General features: G+C 42.8%; 2 protein-coding genes across 4 annotated transcripts in view; one reads left to right on the top strand and one right to left on the bottom strand.

Moving 5' to 3' along the window:
* The window catches only part of LOC126262576 (myocyte-specific enhancer factor 2), an 888,576-nt gene that overhangs the window by 443,960 nt on the left and 423,141 nt on the right, over positions 1-21,475 (top strand). For all 3 annotated transcript variants that reach the window (XM_049959303.1, XM_049959308.1, XM_049959302.1), the window contains one exon: positions 16,851-16,893. The gene's annotated coding sequence lies outside the window, so the exon portion shown is untranslated. The remainder of the gene's footprint in view (positions 1-16,850; positions 16,894-21,475) is intronic.
* Positions 1-21,475, bottom strand: part of LOC126263278 (uncharacterized) — a 64,130-nt gene that overhangs the window by 33,028 nt on the left and 9,627 nt on the right. The window contains exon 2 of the mRNA XM_049960364.1: positions 14,589-15,016. Within this exon, the coding sequence (XP_049816321.1) occupies positions 14,589-15,016 (428 nt within the window). The remainder of the gene's footprint in view (positions 1-14,588; positions 15,017-21,475) is intronic.

Genomic DNA, 21,475 nt, shown 5'->3' with positions numbered 1-21,475 from the left:
TTTTCGTTACTACTTGCTGATTCTCGGAATCTCATTTTGTTTGCTATCACCTGTACGAATTGTTAACACTCTTTGCTCGCGGTTTGTTGTTCCAAGTTGATACTCGGGCAACGGAAGTGTTGGCTTCCCAAGTTACTTTAGAGTGAGATTAATAAAGTGCATGTTTAGCAGTACTAGAAAACTCGTATAAGAGTTGGTCGTATCCGCTACTGGAGTGTAAGTGGTGCGACGCTCTTCATTGAGCCAAGATGAATACCGCAGGAACTGACGTGTAACTTGAGCTTCCAAGGTGTAGAAACTACTGAGGGACAATGGATTCCCCATCGACGTTTTGCCTATGACTAGATTGCACTATTTCCCAGCGGCACAAATGGACGTCTTAACCTAGATTTAAATAATCTTAACTACTTACTGTGAAATAGGTCCATTGCCTTTCGCTATCACATTTTTTACTTTGGTTCAAATGGTTCAAATGGCTCTGAGCACTATGGGACTTAACATCTGTGGTCATCAGTCCCCTAGAACTTAGAACTACTTAAACCTAACTAACCTAAGGACATCACACACATCCATGCCCGAGGCAGGATTCGAACCTGCGACCGTAGCAGTTTTTTACTTTCGACGACCTAGTTCGCTAGTAGCTTAGCGCGCATGAAATGTTATTCCTGACACTGCAGAACTAATGAAACACCAGCATGGGCACGTTTCGCTGTGTGGACTCGAAAAGGACGTGTGTTATGAATTTAGCTGTCAAAATTAGTTAACCTTCGAGTTCTTCGCACGTTGGTGCATAGCTGCTGCGTTCATTCGGTCCTTGGTAGCCATAGGTAGAGTAACAAATTTTGTAGTTCGTTACTCATTCCGAAATGAGATTGACTGTTGACAATAAACTGCATAAAGAATTGAACGTACGGTGAGGCTGTTGTCCATAATACCAGACTGTTCAAACAGCTGTCTACAAGACGCTTTATAGTGGACATAATGTATTTTCCTTAATATATGTAGCTGTGCCGCTAAGACTTTCTTTCTCGGTGATGTTCTGCCCTAGGATATAACGCCATTAGAGGTTACGGAAAGAAAGTGTAATAAATATGTCAATTTTTTGGCATTCTCGTAACCAAAGTCTGCAATTATCAGTGATGCAAAATAATCAGAGTTCAGACGTTTAAGGTGACGTATTCCCCATGGTTTCCACTTCATTTTCTGGTCAACTTAAATATTTCGAATTTTCTGTTTGTCATCCCGTCATGCATTCTTTCTAAAATGTGGTCACGTATTGGACAGTACAGAATTGCAGGAATTATCTTTAAGTCAAGTGAAAGTCCATGTGCAGAGATCGAACTCATAATTTTAAAAAAACGTATTTACTTTTTCAAGTCTTGACTTTTTTGCATTAGGCTTGTTTATAATATTTGCACCGTCAGCAAACAGAAGTATTTCAGCTTCATGTATGTACGATGACGGACCATTTACATCTAACAATAAGGAAAGACGACCCAATATATATTTCTGTGACACACAAATAGTGCTTTTGCCACATCATGTAGATGCTATTTCGTTGTGTACACACTCTGGGCTTGTTAATGTTACAACCTGTACTCTTTTAGTTGGGGAGGAAAAAAAAAGCATTTACCGCCAAGGTCTGTGATACGATAATATTTGGGCTGGTCCCGACTGTACAGATCGACAGGGGACAGCAGGACCACCTGCCAGTTGACCGGCCAGCTGCACAACGCGTCTGGCCGTCCAAATGTCAAGGAGAACTCGCGGCAGGATCGCCGCCTGCATGGCGTCTGCCCAGGGCGCCATGCCTCGTTCCCAGTCATTAGATATACGCTCAAGGCATAAATAAGACAGTGGGCAGCGGATTAACACCACTCTCCTGGTCAAGGTGCAATTAAACCTCTGTACACAAATGCATACTGCCGGCCGGGGTGGCCGAGCGGTTCTAGGCGCTACAGTCTGTAACCGCGCGACCGCTACGGTCGGAGGTTCCAATCCTACCTCGGGCATGGATGTATGTGATGTCCTTAGGTTAGTTAGGTTTAAGTAGTTCTAAGTTCTAGGGGACTGATGACCTCAGAAGTTAAGTCCCATAGTGCTCAGAGCCATTTGAACTGTTCAAAATAAGTTTTGGACCGCGTTCGTCACTTGGGGCTTTTTTGTATTTTACATCACAATACCCTTTTCACCACTGTAGACTGTTATGTCCAGATAACTGTGTAATCATAAACTCATTATTTATGACATCATATCTCCTGAAGTATAATAGGTAGGTGGTTCTAGACAGTAAGGGACACGTACCGAGTTTGGTTGACATTAAGTGAGTGGTTTAGGGAAAACAAACAAACAAACACACACACACACACACACACACTTAAGTACATTTTTATAATATGAATGGATTTTAGTTCTGATAATAGTTTTACTAAAAGTTTAGCCTTATCTGAGACATGTGTTACCTGTGGTAAGTGTTATCTCTATTCGTCGTATCCTATCCGCTAGGAAAGACGGAAACTAGTCGTTAGATACGCCTCTTATTCCTAAAGAGTCTAGGTTATTTGATAGAATGTTATGACAAAATTTTCAAAAACCTTAAAAAATCTAAAAATTTGCCCGTGACACACTCATCATTTCTGTCAAGAGCATCAAGTACCACTCTTGTGAATTTTACTGTGGCGCATAATACGAGTCCCCATGGCTCAGCAGCTGGTGCAAGTCTTTCAACTGGACACCACTTCGGCGACTTGTGTGTCCCTAATCAACCCCTCACCTAACCAGGGAAAGGCGACATACAGTTTATAAGATGCAATCCGAACCACATGTCTGAATCTCCACTTCTACCACTTCAAGGGACAGTGATTCCTTGGAAGGTTGTATTTATTCAAGTAATTCATTACTCTGTCTTTTATAACTGATTCTTTCATTTTTGACAATGAAGAAACCAGGGAAATGGGCCAGTAGCTTTTTATGTCTTCTGAATTGCCTTTCTTTAGCGGAGGTACAACTCTCGCCTGTTTTCAATAGCAAGGAAATTTCCGTGATGTGAATGACTCATGTATTATGCTTGTTAAGGGAAATTGCATACTCTGTGTGCATTGTTTTCAACACATATTGGTACTGTATCTAAGCATATTGACTTCTTTTTTATATTGTGCCTTTTGCTGGCTTCAAGCTCTGTGGTTGGTAGTAACATTATTGTACTTAGTTATTAATTATTTACAGGTTTTATATTTATTCCTGGGAGATTTGTTGTAATTTCTCCGCAGTACTTGAAAAATAATCATTCACACAGTTTGCAAAGTAGTGTGGATCATTGATTACTTTATCGTCCTCTCTTATCAGTACTTTGTTATCCTTTTGTTTCTCTCTTCCTGGTTCCTGTTTAATGACATTCCACACTGTTCTGCTTTTATTCTCTGCATTGTGTATTATATTATCGTCAAATGACCTTATACAGCATTGAGCACATACTTATAAATCGTTTTGCACCTATGTTAGAAATTTAAGAACATTGGGAAACTTTTAATCCCCTAGTATTGACGTTGATGCCGGGAACGCAGAGTACAGTTTAGCAAGAAGGCGCATCGCCACACAACCTCTTCGACGTCCAGCATTTCCTGAATGTCCGCTTTCCAGGTTTGTGAATGGGCTGAGATGAGCCTACAGCATGGCCACACATTCACATCACCTGAGAACTCTTGACTTTTTCTTTTGGGAATTCATCTAGAATATCGTGTCGGTTCCACCCTTATCAACTTCTCTACTGGATCTCAGTGCTAGAATCTATCTCGCAACTGAACAAGTCACGTCTGACATGCTGCAGCGAGTTTGCCAAGAAGTCGACTTCAGATGTTAAGTGTGCCACGTAACCAATGGAAGTCACATAAGTTTACATATAAGTTTAAAAAATGTTATGTATTTTGCTATAAAATCATACGAATTCCATGATGTTTAAGTGTATTACTTGTGTACTACTAAATCTATTCGCAATAAATTTCACGAAGAGTATCCCCATATGCAGCTAAATGCACTGACTATATGATACCATGGCACCATACGCAGTTAAGAAGATATGACGTCATAAACACCGAGAAGCGTGAAAAAATTTTGCATTGTGCATGACGTTTATATTTATTATTTCTTTGCTACCAGTTCTATTCGCAACACATTTTGTATACAGTATCCACATATAGCTCTAAATGTACTTACTCAAAAATATTATTGTGGACACGTAGTATAGGAGATATTACCTAATAAACACTGAGATGCGCCAAAACTGCCACATCATGCGTGAAGTTTTAACACATTTATTATTTACTTCTAAGACATTCCTACAGTCGAGGCAGCTCAAAGAAATCCGTACACCTGACAGCACTTTTGACCGGCTTCTACTGCGAATCACAAATGGTTACAGGGGAGAACAATCACAGTCTACAGAGCTATGCAGAGGCATTGCCATACAGACTTTTAGAAAATCGCGTTGTATACACCCGACATAGCTGCGCTCGGCGCACAGAAATTGTCCTGGATGTTACGCTACAAACGCAGTTCATTTTTTTATTTTCGTTTCTAATAGAAAGTTGGCAGAATGAATACCCGACGAATACCGGGTTTTTCGCTTGTAAATTAATATAGGAGTTCCCCAGGGTAGCATATTAGACCAATACTGTTCGTCATTTAGGTCAATGAATTTCGCTATAGTGTTAGTCATGGGGGAAAAATCTCATTGGTGATGACAGCAATATTACAATAGTCACTGAGAAAACAAGAGAACACCTTCGCGAGGAAGCACATGAAATCCTGAACGAAGTTTACAATTCGCCAATATGCTTTGAATTTCAATGGGGAAATGGTAGTTAAATGAAATGTAGATGGCACCTCTATAGATTGCGTAACAAACACACAATTTCTAGGAATGGATATTGATCCTCAGTTGAAATTGTGTGAATACACAATGATACACTCTGGTGATAGGACTGTAATTGCATAACATGCTGATGACATTCTGTTATTCTGTTGGCAACATCCAGTGTCTTTTACTAACTTACTATTCATACGAATATGTATACTCAGTTTTTAGCTACGGATTTTTTTTTCTGGGGAACAAATGCGCGAAATATGCACAGTTATCAGGTTACAGGAAAGAGCCGTAAGAATAATAACTAAAAATAGTAGTAGAGATCTGTTCAAAACACTGCGGATTTTAGCTACTCAAATAAATTGTACACATCAAAAGTAACATTGATAGTTACTGCACAACAGCTCTGCCCTTGATCGTTGAACAAGATCTAGACTGAACTTATACTTACCAAGAAAAACTAAACATAAAACTGCAAACAAGATTTTCCACCAAGGAATAAAACTGAACAATAAATAGGTCAAAAAATGAAAGACATTAATGAAACACAATTATTTCAATGGAAGTTAAAAAGTACCTGTTACGGAATACATACTGTACAGGGAAGGATTACTTAGATAATACAGAGTAGAAGTTTAGTAAAAAAAAAGTAACGCAAATAAATCAATGATAATTACGATAATAAAACACCAATCGTTTCGCGTTACACTTTATCACCAGATTCTTTCGCTTCTTTTTCTTTTGTAGAAAATTTAATTTCCAAAGCCATGCAGTATGTGTTACTAACACCTTATGCTCTGTATCTCACTCATTATAGAGGGATGCTGACTCGGTTTTTGCAGACTACCAAATGGGAAATTTCGGTAGACAAATTTGAAATCAAACATCGTCGTTATGGCCCTGACGGCAGCCGATAGTGTGTGTATCGCTATGTTATGAAATAACGTTTGTAAGGACTGAGAATGAGAAATGAATGAAAAATGCGGCGCTAACCTTTTACTTTATTAAATAACTTCTTTGCAAAAGTATTACACTAGGAGTAAACCGAGTGGGCAGCACTGTTGTAGACAGACTGGTCCCGTAGCAGTTGGAAGTTGCAGCCAGTTTGTCTCAGTGAAATTCGCGTCCACCTGACTCTGAAACTTGCACCACAGCAAGGGCAGGGGTCTCGTACGACCGTTTAGCGAGCTGCTACAGGCGTTTAGCGGCTCGCGGCGCTAACTGGCAGAATTGGCGGCGTCCGCGCTGGTTGCTCCCGCCAAATAATCACCGCTAACGAGTCCGCGGCGGCGCCTCTTCCACAGCCAAACCGCTGAATCACTCCAGCGACACAGTGCGCCGTCTTAAGCGTAATTTACATTGCGAGGAATATCTCTTTGTTCACCATCTCCTACAGCTTCACTGAAAATTCTCTACGCCGTGGTAAACCAAAACTTAGGGTTGCTGTTAAGACAGAGAAACGAGTCGAGTAAACGGATACGCTGTGTTCGATAATGATGTTTGTGCTTCGGAACCAATGTTTCTTTATAACTTTCTATGCTTGTCCGTGGTTCACAATTCACAAAAATTTTCCGCAGACTAATCAGGAATGTGTATTTCTGGATGTGATTTGTTAATTTAACAACTAGATCGCCTCCGTTCACGCTAAGGATACATTCTAAATGAAAACTGTCAAGTTCTGGTGGTGGTATACGATGACAATCTGCTGAAAAGAAGACGTGCATCCTCTTACATATCATTAAAACAATTTGTAAACAGAAATCTTTATTATTTTGTGAGATGTAGCTACAGAATATCAACACCTGTAATAATATTGTTAATAATCTGTAGGTTTATAATTCCAAGGGAAAAGTAGTTACACGATAGGGTAGTAAAAAACTAATGGCAACTGTAGTAGATAGTAAATCTACGCGTGTGCAATTCTATGTATAGAGCGCGCTACATTCGGAACAGTTCATAATTTGCATTTAAAACTACGATAATCCTAGACGGTTACATCTAACCATGAATGCATGCGAGCGTTACATGTGCGACCCGTCAACACTTCCTACAATCAGTTAGGGTGATTGCGGCCCAGACAAGTCACCTGTCTACCATACGCTATGCCTGCTTCATCGACTTTTCAATGCATATGCAGCCCAGTGCCTCAAGTCAAAGATAATGTAGCTGTCATCTCATCATAATCACAACACGTATCACTCATGTCGTATCCAATAAAACGAAAACATTAGCAAGCTCCTTTCTTTCCTGCTAATGTCAACCTCTGCAACAAGCTGCTCTGCGTTCTGCACACAGTTGAGTAGCTTGTTGCGTTTAAGAAAAAACGGGTGTTGTTACTTTCTTCAGCTTCATACCTACCCTCTCAGAAATGAACGTACGTGGCCAGTTTCTCTCTGTCAAACAGTCGAGCTCATCGCACCATCAGCTGCCCTTTACGCTTTTCTCTGTAAGTCGCGCCACTTTCTTTTCCCCTCCTCATCACTTGTGTTCGGTCATATGCCTCTTTGTCACTCTCTTCCATCCCTTCTTTCACGATCATTGTTGCCAGGGCCCTCAGTTTAAATCTAACTGCCTGTAATTTGTAGACTTTTCATCGACGATTATAACTGCTATTTATCTTTTGTATTTGCAGCTCTTGTATTTTTCCCGTGTTTGCAGTTAAAATTATTGGATATAGGTTACGCCTTTTATGGAATATACTATTTCTTCTTGTTACCGAATATGTTTCAGCATCTCTGTGCCATCATCAGTCGGTTTTGTTTATTGAAAAACTGTAAAAAGTGAACATATTTTAGGTTATAACTGATCTAACAAAATGTGACCTAAAGGCAGTTTTTGTTCGTTTTTGGTCTTACCTTGATTTTACGATATATCGTTTTGCAGGACCATATGTATGGTGTACTGAACTGACAGCTTGTTATCTGCAAACCAAACTATGTAAATGTGAATTATGTCAGTAAGTTAACACATCTATTAATTTTTAAAAAGGTGATTTTCGCGTTGCAATATGTTTTCCGTGTATATTTGTTATTACTCACTTTTTGTTGTGATTGATCCTCCTTCCTTCGCGTTGTAAGGGCACTGCACACACGAAAGCACACACTTTGCTTTCTGCTGTTGTCTGTGGAAGTTTTGCTCTATTGTTAGTTTGTGATACAGGCTGTTGCTGGATTTCAGTGTTTTTAAATCTATTGCTATTGTTGTTGGGTGGTGGTTATGGCCTATTAGGTGGTCAGTAAATGTGCTATGGGTGCTGGTACTTTTTAGGGCTCTGAGGTGTTCTTACTATCTTGTTTTGCGAATTGAAAAGGCGTTTGTAAAGCCGAAATTATGCAAAGTGCATTTAACACGTGTGTGCAGTGCTCTCAGAACGCGAAAGGAAAAAGATCAATCACGACAAAACGTAACAATAAATATATACGCAAAACATTTTGCCACACGAAAATCACATTTTTTAAAATCAGTGAATGTGTTAACTCGCTGACATAATTCACGTTTACATCGTTTGTTTTGCAGATGACAAGCTATCAGTACGAGATACTATACAAATGGTCCTGCAAAACCATATAATCGTGGCAGAAACAAAAACGAAAAAAACTGTCTTTAGGCCTCATTTTGTTAGATAAGTTACAATCTAAAGTACGTTCACTTTTTATAGTTCTTCAGTAAACAAAACCCCCTGATGATGGTGCAGAGGTGCCGAAACATATTTTGGTAACAAGAAAAAACAGTGTTTTGCATAAAAGGCGGAACCTATATCGAATAATTATAACTACTCTTTTCCTACGATTGCTACAGTTTACAATATATATGCTGTGGTTATTTCTACATTTGGATTTAGTATTAAATGTTACATTTCTTATAACGTGTGTCTTGTAACGATCGTAATGTAAAACATTTAGAATTCCTATATAGATGTAATATAGGGCCTAATAGCCGTAATCTTGCCACAGTATATAAATCAATAAATTAAAAAGCTTATACATAAATAGTATTAATTTTACATTTTACAGAGGAGCCTTCATTGAAAAGAAAGGATTATGTACAACTACAAGACTTCACTCACGCTAATATTTTGAGTCAGTAAATCCATACACAGTAATATTTACGTTTTATTTATTAGTCTTACTGCACTTCGATGCCTGCCGCCTCATCATAAGGTACAGGCTGGCAAAATTACTTGCTTGTTTTGCGGAAGTGCAAATCGGCACCCTCACAGGGTGCGACTCTGTCGCCACGGTGACTGTGCGGCACTACGTGTCGCGTGACTCCAGTCTCGTCAGAACTCGCTCTGGCCGTCGTCGTAACGGTCGACTACATGATGGGAAAGACGGCGAAATCAACTAATTTGATCGCGACTGTCTAATGGCTGGGGCATTCCATCTGCCTGTGTGTGCTTGGACTGGGCCATCCACTTACCGCTACATTTAAGTGGGTGTCCTGAGTTAGACTCGGGAATAGCCAACTGCCGCCAGAGGGGCTTCTGTGGGCAACAGCATGCCGATGACAGCGGTAGCCGCTTACGAAACTGTTCAAAATAAGTTTTGGACCGCGTTCGTCACTTGGGGCTTTTTTTTGTATTTTACATCACAATACCCTTTTCACCACAGTAGACTATTATGTCCAGATAACTGTTCAGTGCAGCACGTTGTGTCTCCATTTGTGAATGGGACGATACGGCTTGTGTACACTTCTGCGTCTGTCAGTGTGTATCGAAGGCTCATTTCAGGTCTATCATCAGGCAAGCACGTTGTGTCTCCATTTGTGAATGGGACGATACGGCTTGTGTACACTTCTGCGTCTGTCAATGTGTATCGAAGGCTCATTTCAGGTCTATCATCAGGCAGCGCGCCCACACATTGTCATTTTATGCCAAGGTGGGTTACCAGCAAGGAAGCTCCCGACGACGATACACAAGCTCCCGACGGCGATGAATACAACAGAGCTCCGCATTGCTTCTTTCGAGCCAATTGCATTCAGATGGAAAGTGGGTCAGGCACGTTTGGAACCGGCATCATCCACGAATGTCGGACGAATTTTATCACTGTCGAGGCTAATTTGAGGGGCTGCTCACTATAGGAACAGCATCCACCAGATCACTGTCCGGCAGTCAACGTTTCGGCGACGAGACGGTAGCGCGGACACACCGCGCTCGCTTCGTTAAAGCCTTCTTCCGTGAGGCAGGAATGAACCTAAAGAAATGATATTAACGTATTGAGCATACTTCAAACTAGCTAAAACTTGCAGCGTCTAGTCGTAGGAAACCGAGCCATCCTCGAAGATTCGGACAGTTTGAGCAGTAACGTGTAGATCATCTTTTAGACAGTAGCCTGTGCCGAGGAGCATGCAAGCTTGTTACAGTATATGTGGAGAAACACAGTATACACTTTCGAATATACTGCGTTTATTGCAGTTACTGTTTTGCTTTTGTTTCACAGTAATGTTATTTTTTTAGTCTCGAAAGACTTACATTTAATTCCCCGCTCCTCTTGAATCTAAGCCTTCAACCTTCTGCAAGCGTGCAAAGGGTACAGAACTCGTCTTGAGCATTTCAAGGCTTTTGAGTCAGTTGGAGTGGCATCAGTTCGTGATTTCCTCTATATTATAAATCCAGTGGAACCCTGTGTTGGAGAACTGAAATGTTTGAGTCTTGTTTTCCAGTTCCTCATTTGAACTGAAACTGAAATTGCAACTCGGAAGATAGTACTTCCAGTGACGTGCAGGCAAATCAGTGCTAATGTGGGAACTGCGTAGTACTGCGGGCCGCATGCCGGAATGATTCACGCCCACGGCATGAACATTCCATTCTGCAGTGCCATTAGGGTTATTGACTGAAACTCACGGGAGAGTTGGATCGATATGCGCGAATAATGCAGCTTGCGGCGTCCCGCTCCCAATACGATGACCTTGCAGGTGTCAAACACACTGTTTTTCCTCTGCACACTGTCAGCACTTCCGAAAGTGTAGATATGTTACATGTCATTCTCTCTCTCTCTCTCTCTCTAGACCACCGATTCACGAAGCCGCGCGCTGTTCTTCTTTCGTAATAAAGAAGAGACGTAAACGCGAAAGCTCTTGAGTTAATGAAAAACTTGTTGCTTTCCCTAGTGCTCCGAGGAACACTTGTATGCTTTAAACCGCACTGATATAAGCTGAAAGTATTTAATAGAATGTATATCAAAGGTATTTTTACTAGACTGCGCAAATCTCGAAAATACCACCAGCGTTATGCTTCAACATTTGTAATTTAATTTTACAGAGGCGGACGTATAACGAAGTAAAGTAGTTTCTGTGGCATATGTGCACACTAAGCTAACGTTACACATAAAAATAATTTAAACGTACCTACAGGAACAGAGGGTGAAGACGGAGGAGTAAGCAGTCATTTTAAGATGTGTGTAACTCGGGAGTTGACGGGCGTTGGTTTATCCTTTCATCACGTGATTCTTAAAATTAACTCGAAACACGCACATGTTTCTGTGTTCTCTGACAGTATAGTCAATTCGTAAAATATACAGGACAAAACATGCGTGCCATCAGAATTTGTTGTCTAAAATAGACACGTAAGTAGTTCAGATACAGTGACTATGTATGAAGAAGCTTATTCTTGTGTTTTTTGTTGTCGGACACACAATACAATGGTGTGATGTAAATTTGTATGTTGTATATAAAATTACCAATAGGCAGCGTCAAGTTTCGGTACAGAGCGTTAGGTACAAACTGTAATAAAGTAATTGTGGGGTCATTCGCTGTTCTGCGGAAATTGTTGGTTGCAGCGCCCGTCACCCCTGCTAACAAATGAGTACATATCGCGCGTTACTGTGGCCACGTTTCGTATGACGTTTTTTTGAATTTCTTGGTGGTTTCGCTATGTCTAAGGAACAGTGTTTATTTAACAAAAATCACTAGAACTAACTTGCATTGTTAGGCGCAATTCGAGCAGGGTGTAGGAGACGACCTTCAGTGAAAGAATCAAATAGCAATAGCAATCTGTGGAACAGGATGCGAATAACTTGCAAGGAAGTATAACAACAACTATCAGAGCGCTCAGAATCCACAAACAGAGCTGTTTAGCAGTTGTCGGAATAAACTTTAGTAGAGGTATCGAATGAGGCCGTGAGTTCGTAATAGTAAGAGACGCATGCAAAGGAGGAAAGATAATCCCAGAAGTGTGGACCAGCGACAAAGCACAGTTCTAAGGATAACGAACGGTCAGAGTAAGCAAGACATGCTGATGCCACTAAGTACGAACGGGTTGTCTTCAGTCTTTTAGTGCTAATTTCATTCTCTCCTCTAGTATGATCGGGCCGACAGCTGCCATATTGCTGCCGTTCAGACAAATGATGTTAAAATATATACATGTAGTGTATTTAGTTTTAAGAGATTTCAATAGTAGTATAAAAATACAAAAAAATTATTCCATTTGATAATTTGCTATAAACCATTGACGGGGATGGTGCGGCTGTTGCTAAAAAGCACATCTGCCAACACCCTCGACGTCAGCTTACAGTAAATGCCACGGGGGTAGGGAGGAAGTAGGAAGACTGGAGCAGTGAGGTGTCGTAGGGTATCACAGATAAATGTCTCGCTATGTCTGGGAGTGCGAGAATGATAGTGACCTTTTAGACGTTTTTTTTCCGGCCACGAGGGCGACGGCGTTGGGCGGCCGCGACAGATGATGCAGCGAAGGCGCCGCCTGCTGGCCACGCCCCCCTGGACGAGGCGCGAGCCGAGCTGTCATAATTTCAAGGTTGCTAATAAAATGATTAATCATAACGTTGTCGATGTACTTCGGTTTGAACCAAGCTTCAAAAGACCGCAGTCGGATAACGAACGAAATGGACCGTGTCCTTATCAAAACCCCTGTAGCGGAAAACTTATTTGTCATAGTCAGATGGGCCTTAGAACCTGACTCCTCCCGAATATGACTCCATTTCCTTAACCGCAGGTATTTTGTGAGTGCTCTTATCTAATTACACTGAAGAACCAAAGAAACTGGTACACCTGCCTAATATCGTTTAGGGCCCCCGCGAGCACACACAGAAGTTCCGCAATACGACACGGCATGGATTTGACTAATGTCTGAAGTAGTGCTGGAGGGAAATGACACTATTAATCCTGCAGGGCTGTCCATAAATCCGTAAGAGTACGAGGGAATGGAGATCTCTTCTGAACAGCAGGTTGCAAGGCATCCCAGATATACTCAATAATGATCATGTCTGGGGAGTTTGGTGGCCAGCGGAAGTGTGTAAACTCAGAAGAGTTTGGTTGCCAACGAAACTGTTTAAGTTCAGAAGAGTGTTCATGGAGCCACTCTGTAGCAATTCTGGACGTGTGAGGTGTTGCAGTGTCCTGCTGGATTTGCCCAAGTCCGTCGGAATGCACAATGGACATGAATGGATGCAGATGATCAGATAGGATGCTTACGTACGTGTCACCTGACAGAGTCGTATCTAGACGTATAAGGGGTCCCATATCACTCCAACTGCTCACGCTCCATACCATTACAGAGCCACCACCAGCTTGAACAGTCCCCTGCTGACATAAGGGTCTATGGATTCATGAGGTTGCCTCCATACCCGTACACATCCATCCGCTCGATACAATTTTAAACCAGAATCGTCCGACCAGGTAACATGTTTCCAGTCATCAACGGTCCAATGTCGGTATTGACGGGCCCAGGGGAGGCGTAAAGCTTTGTGTCGTGCAGTGATCAAGAGTACACGAGTGGGCTTTCGGTTCTGAAAGCCCATATCGACGATATTTCGTTGAATGGATCGCACGCTGACACTTGTTGATGGCCCAGCATTGAAATCTGCAGCAATTTGCGAATGTATTGCGCTTCTCTTTTCGAACGTTGTTGAATGAAAGTGATATCGCTCTATTTATGGGAACTGCAGTTGTGTCAGTACCTTGGTGAGGAAAAAAGTTACGAATACTAACTATAAAGCAAGTTACTGGTGCTATTTCCCATAGTAGACTCTTGTCGAAAACCTGGTTTCGTTGACTTGTGACCCATCTACACTGTCTTGGGAATCTATATGGATCATTTTGAAGGGAATAGTGTATACCTTAAAGAACATTTGTTCGAAAGAGATAGTAGATCGTTGTAAGACGTCCAGATAAGTACTGTCATTTTGATAGCTAAACATCTCGATATCAGGTTGCACCTCCACTCTTGCTAGAAGAGTCGAAGCCATAGTTCCGTTTGCTTTCTTACTGAGGAGGAGAGACACAGTGCACTGGAGTGTAGAGACCTCCCAGCCAATCCAATTATTGTGCCGAATTCGTCATTAAAAATATTTTATTTTTTGTTCAGTTGAAATGTATTGTGGCGTATGTGTCAGGTGAGATCGTCGCCTCAGCAGAGCTCGTTTGTTTACCCGAGCTGATGACTTACGAACCTAGGTCATAAGCAGTCGACATGCACTGCATATAGGGAATCGTGAGTTCCCTGTTGGCTGCCGTAGAATACCGGCGGCTGAAACCACAAGGTCCCTCTTGCACCGGCATGCAGCTAGCAAGGACGCGTTTCCTTCCTAATTCCTCGTCGACCTGGGTCCCATATGACAAAGTTTCATTTCTAAAAAAATCACATTTCGACCTCGCCAATGCAGGCGGGCCGCCGTCTTGCTAAGCAGCTTAGGCACGATCAGCTGTACTCCATATAAGAAATAAACTTCCTTGTGTAACGTGAGAAATATTCTCGTTTAACCCCCATCCCCACCTTGCCTTTCCTGACCAGGCTCACTTTGCACATGCACAGGAGGTATTTGTAGCTCAGAATGTGACGAAGTTTTTCTGGCTGTTCTTGACGCTCCAGAAAGGACGCAGCTCCATTGGAAGGGGTACATGAGAACGTGCCAGTGTGACCCACCTTGGGAACGTCGGAGGTGATTCCCGGACAGATGCGTGGCAACAGACGCGTGGCGATAATGAGGAGTGTGATGTCGCTCACGGGGGCAGGCGGCGGCAGATGCTGGCCACGACACGGCACGTGTCTCCAGCCTTCTGCAGCACGCGCCGCGCACGTGTGCCGCGGCGGCAGCGGGGCCGCTAAATTTAAACAAACCCACACCTTCCGCCCTCCGCCACCGCCGCCGCCGCTGCCACCGCTCACCTGCCCGTCCGGGGCTGCCCTAACCTCCCAGCCACCTTCGCAGTCAAGGGCTGGTCACTTTCCGAAACGTTCCTCTCTGTAAGAGCCAACGAGCGATATTGTCTTACTACCTGAAAAGGACAGTGGCTTTCATAGCCCAAGAAAAATTAAAAGTAACTATAACTCTTATGTATAATGGACATATGACGCTGTAACGTTGAAAAAAAAGAAAAAAGAAAACAAAACAGCGTGTGATTGAGTCAGACGTGTCTGTGAGCTCCACAGCACAGTCTTCCTGCTGAGCGGCTCTGGGCGCGACAAGGCATAGGAGAAGAGGTTGAAGTCGTTGTAGGGCAAGTGTGACCAGCTTACTGGCAGTCGCCCTCCCAAACAAGATGCAGGGGGAACCAGCTCTTCCGCCATGCGCTGATAAGTCAACAAGTAATGCAGAACGGAATCATCGTCCACTGTTTTGAACATTATGGACGTCCGTAACAATTACTGAGCTAGGTGGCGCAGTGTCTAGCACACTGGACTCGCATTCGGGACGACAATGGTCCAAACCTACGTCCGCATTTTTTCATAATTTGCCTAAAATCGCACCAGGCAGATGCCGGGATGCTTCCTTTGAAAGGGCACAGCCGATTTCCTTCCTCATCCTCTTACAATCCCCGCATGTGCTCCGTCTCGAATGACCTCGAGATCAATGGGACGTTCAACCCCAACATTTTTTTCGTAACAGTTAACGTTGTCATCTTTGATACTCGGACGCACACACACACACACACTCACACACACCGTAACAGTTAACGTTGTCATCTTTGATACTCGCACGCACACACACACACACACTCACACACACCGTAACAGTTAACGTTGTCCTCTTTGATACTCGCACGCACACACACATACACACACTCATACACACCGTAACAGTTAACGTTGTCATCTTTGATACTCGCACACACACGCACACACACACACACACACACACAAAGTACCACCCGACCCGCATACTCTTGTTCATTCAGAGGCATGGTAACTTGCCAAAACAAATCATTGCTGATGTCGCATCCAGGGAAGACACTGATCCGTCCATTGACCTGGAGCCCTTTTGCTAACTCTCCTCCCTGCCATGTAAAGTGAGCGGTACTGACATGCAGATGGAGCTCCCCGGACACAGTACTCGACGACGTTATCCTTCTAGCGGCTACAGCAAGTCACAACAATTACCTACTCCCTTTTCACTACAGCTACTCTGAAAGTGTTTTGCTCTTCTCCGTTGTGATTAGAGGAGCTGTCAGTCTTGCTGGTAAAACTAAATTCTGTTAATAATGGCCGGCCGTTGTGGCCGAACGGTTCTAGGCGCTTCAGTCCGGAACCGTGCGACCGCTAATGTCGCAGGTTCGAATCCTGCCTCGGGCATGGATGTGTGTGAAGTCCTTAGGTTAGTTAGGTTTAAGTAGTTCTAAGTTCTAGGGGACTGATGACCTCAGATGTTAAGTCCCATAGTGCTCAGAGCCATTCGAAATATTTGTTAAGAATGCTGTAATCACAAAGCATGCCTTTAATATGTTTATTACAGCACTTCCCACGAAAACGCGCAAGTAGTAGGCAATAAGGTGAATAACCGTAACAGACCTAACAGGTTTTTAAATAACGAAAGTATCATTGTATCATTGCATATACATGTAAGATAATTAAGGCAGTCGCTGACGATCCTATCGATGTAGACTTGACACTCATGAAGTAATCATACTAATGTGTCACCACAGATATTTGTTTTTTCGTTTTACTTGAGGAAACTAACGTTATTTCATTTTATTCTTCAGTGTTGCTGTTACTGAGTTCTGTTAATTAGTACTGACGTCATTTTCTCGCATTTCGCAGGTCTCTGACAAAAGGATGAGCCGAGTCAGCGGCCACATCTGAGGTGAGTGGACGTTTTCAAAACGTATGTTTTATTGACATGGAAGTAGCGAGATGGAATGTGTTTATGCATCGCTTCAGTTAGCACATAACGAAGAACAAAAATTACACTGAAATGGGATATAAACAAATCTCTGCTTTTGAAGAGAGGTAAACAAGATGCAAATCTAAATATTTCGAAAAAGCTTTGGAATCGTGGAGCTCTGTACCTTGCATGAATTTCAGGAACGACATCTTAATTTATATAAGTCATGAATTTGCGTACAGCATGTATGGTACTTTACACATAATATGATCGCAGAATTTATTAATAGGAACAACATACTATACCTGCATCTACATACTACAAGTTCTTTACTACCACTGTCATTACTTTTATCAACGCAGCAATTATTATTATTGTTATTATCATCACCATTATTAGTGGCTGCAGCTGCAGTAGTACAAGAAATGCAACTGATAAATTTGTTAGTTTATACATGCCAGCCGGCCGCTGTGGACGAGCGGTTCTAGGTGCTTCAGCCGCAACTGCGCGACTGCTACGGTCGCAGGATCGAATCCTGCCTCAGGCACGGATGTGTGTGATGTCATTAGGTTAGTTAGGTTTAAGTAGTTCTAAGTTCTAGGGGACTGATGACCTCAGATGTTAAGTCCCATAGTGCTCAGAGCCATTTGAACCATACATGCCAACAAGTCAACACAATGATGAGGAAGTAGAGGAATATTATGAAAAGATTGAAGAAATTATGGATAAAGAAAAAAGAAACACCTGCATCGTCTAATCGGGGCTTTGAATGCAGAATAGGAGAGGGGAAAGATGACCGAGTGCTTGGAAGATTTGGATTGGGAAATGGGAACGGTAAGGGTTAAAGGCTGGTTAATTTCTGCAGAGAAAATACACTTGTGATTGAAAACACATTGTTTGAACACCACAGAAGCCGAAGATAACATGGATATCTAGGTTGAATGATGACAGATATCAAATTGATTGTATCATATCAGAGTAGGTGCAAATGGATCAAATGGCACTGAGCACTATGGGACTTAACAGCTGAGGTCATCAGTCCCCTAGAACTTAGAACTACTTAAACCTAACTAACCTAAGGACATCACACACATCCATGCCCGAGGCAGGATTCGAACCTGCGACCGTAGCGGTCGGGCGGTTCCAGACTGAAGCGCCTAGAACCGAGAGTAGGTACAAAAACTGCATGAAGAATGCCAGAGTATACCCCCGAGGAGACATAGATTCAGAAGACAAGTGGATGGTGACGGACTTGCAAATAAGATTGAAGAGAGTGAGAGGCAGAGAACCAAGAGAGATATTTGAGATAGAGAGACTAAAGGAAGAAGGAAAGGATGCTGAGTTGGAAAACACGTTTACGTCAAAATGGAATGGAGGGCCCAAAGAAGAGAGTGCAAACGTGAAATCGGAGAGGATGCGACATAACCTTAAGGAATCTGCAGAAGAAGTATGGGTGAAGACAGTGCAGGGTAAGATGGAAGAAAGAAGGAAGACAGTGGGAACTGAAGAAAGAAAAAGGATTTAGAGAAAGCTGAAGTATGAATTAAGGAGAGAAATAGAACAGGCAAGAAAGACATGGATGAAAGAGAGGTGTAAAGAAAAATAGAAACTAGAAAATGAAGGAAAATATGAAATAATGTATAGATTAGTTATTGACCTAGTCTTCGAAGCAAAGAAAAGTAGGAAAGTAGTTGTGGTACTATTATTCATAGACTGGAGGAACTGCTGGGAAGGTTGCAAGAATATGTAGAGTGCCTATATAGGCTGATCAAAAACCAAACGATACTGAATTAGAAGAGGAGATGCTGCATCCTGGAAAGAGAAGTAGAAAGCGATTTAAGAGAGATAAAAAATTTCAAAACAAATGGAATTGATGGATTGCTAGCAGAGTTGTTCAAGAGTATTAGAGGAGTGGTGGTGTGTAAGAGTTAACATATCTATGTAATAAGATGTATGAAGAAGGTGAATGGCCGATGACTTTCTCTTGGCAATAATGATACCGACTTAGAAGAGAAGGAATGCCAAGAAATGAAAGGATTTTAAAACTATGATTTGATTCCTCATGCAGCAAAAGTTTTGTTAAGCGTGATAAACAGAAGAGTTTACGGAAAACGGGAAATACAGTATTGCAGTGGAACAGTACGGGCCGGCCTCTGTGGTCTAGCCGTTCTAGGCGCTTCAGTCCGTAACCGAGCTGCTGCTGCGGTCGCAGGTTCGAATCCTGCTTCGGGCAAGGATGTGTGTGATGTCCTTAGATTAGTTAGGTTTAAGTAGTTCTAAGTCTAGGGGACTGATGGCCTCATATGTTAAGTCCCATATAACTTAGAGCCATTTGAACAACTTTTTTTGGAACAGTACGTACACACATAAAAACAAAGTTTTGCATCACCCCGGTTCCCAGAACTCCTGAAGATAGATGTTGACTGTGGATATTGCATCACAGACACAGTCCCTTTGTGTGTTTAGAGATGTCACTAAACCTGCCCAAAAATGTAAACAACTATGCATCAAGAGCGCCTATTAGACGGAGGGGGTCCGACAGCCGATCAGTTCGTCATTCAATCAGGAGGAGGTACACGGCTCGTGTTGTCTGTAGTTCAACCATGCCTAGACGGTCAACACCGCGGGAAGTGTCCAGGCGTCTCGGAGTGAACCAAAGCGATGTTGTTCGGACATGGAGGAGATACAGAGAGACAGGAACTGACATCCCTCGCTCAGGCCGCCCATGGGCTACTACTGCAGTGGATGACCGCTACCTACGAATTATGGCTCGGAGGAACCCAGGCAGCAACGCCACCATGTTGAAAAATGCTTTTCGTGCAGCCTCATGACGTCATGTTACGACTAAAACTGTGCGCAATAGGCTGCATGATTCGCAACTTCATTCTCGACGTCCATTGCGAGGTCCATCTTTGCAACCACGACACCATGCAGCGTGGTATAGATGGGCCCAACAACATGCCGAATGGACCGCTCAGGATTGGCATCACGTTCTTTTCACCGATGAGTGTCGCATATGCCTTCAAACCAGACAGTCGTCGGAGACGTGTTTGGAGGCAACCCGGTCAGGCCTTAGACACACTGCCCAGCGAGTGCTGAAAGGTGGAGGTTCCCTGATGTTTTGAAGTGGCATTATGTGGGGCCCACGTACGCCGCTGGTGGTCATGGAAGGCGCCGTAACGGGTGTTTGATACATGAATGCTATACTCCGGCCGACAGTGTAACCATATCGGCAGCGTATTGGCGAGGCATTCGTCTTCGTGGACGACAATTCGCGCCCCCATCGTGCATATCTTGTGAATAACTTCCTTTAGGATAACGACATCGCTGCAGTAGAGTAGACGGCAAGTTCTCCACGTATGAACCCTATCGAACATGCCTGGGATAGATTGAAAAGGGCTGTTTATGGACGACGTGATCCAGCAACCACTCTGAGGGTTCTACGCCGAATCGCCGTCGAGGAGTGGGACAATCTGGAGCACAGTGCCTTGGTGAACTTGTGGACAGAATGCCACGACGAATACAGGCATGCATCAATGCAAGAGGACGTGCTACTGGGTATTAGAGGTACCGGTATGTACATCAGTCTGGACCACGGCCTCTGAAGGTCTCGCTGTATGATTATACAACATGCAATGTGAGGTTTTCATGAGCAATAAAAAGGGGGGGGGGGAAATGATGTTTATGTTTATCTCTATTCAAATTTCCTGTACAGGTTCTGGAACTCTGGGAACCGAGGTGATGCACAACTTTTTTTCGATGTGTGTATTTAGAAGACTGAAAGGTACAGGAGATGCTGTTGGACTGCCGCAAACTGTAGTTAAGAGATACATTGAAAGAGAAGGGGAAGTTTATACACTTTTCATTGACATGAAGAAAGCCTTTGATAGAGTAAAGTGGAATAAATTAATGGACTTCATAAGAAAGAATGCACTCGAGTAGAGGGATTGAAGCTGATTAAAAACCTATAACCTCTCGAGAAAATTCGAGTACAGATTGAAAATGACATGACAGAAGAAAGCACAAATGGGAGGGGAGTGCCGCTGTAACCTTCCCCTTCCTAATCGGTCTTTTGGATTGCAGTATAAATGACCGTGTACGCCTAATGAAATTTTACAATGAGTAATGCTATTGTTACCGAAGGAAAATATTACCGGTTTGCTGGAGGAAAGTGTACAACAGACCTTTCTGAAGGAAGAATCTATTCTAAACCTAATATGAATACTAATAGCAATTTTATAATGGGTGGAATGTAGTGCATTCGGGGGGGGGGGGGGGGGGGGGGGGGAAGAGAACCACGAAATATTTAATACAAAAAATACTGATCAGTAAAAAAAAGGGATAATTAAACAGTCGCCAGCCCACTAGGGCAATGAATATTAAAAACCCTAAGAAAGGTAATGGCAAAGAAAATTAAGCAAACAATCACTGGCGTGGCAACAAAAGGCGTCACGCTTTTCCACACCAGCCGGCCGCGGCGGTCTCGCGGTTCTAGGCGCGCAGTCCGGAACCGCGCGACTGCTACGGTCGCAGGTTCGAATCCTGCCTCGGGCATGGATGT

Source organism: Schistocerca nitens, chromosome 6 (assembly GCF_023898315.1).
Source record: "Schistocerca nitens isolate TAMUIC-IGC-003100 chromosome 6, iqSchNite1.1, whole genome shotgun sequence".
NCBI lineage: Eukaryota > Metazoa > Arthropoda > Insecta > Orthoptera > Acrididae > Schistocerca > Schistocerca nitens.
Note: the sequence above shows the minus strand (reverse complement) of the source record. Positions and strands in the feature narration are given on the sequence as shown.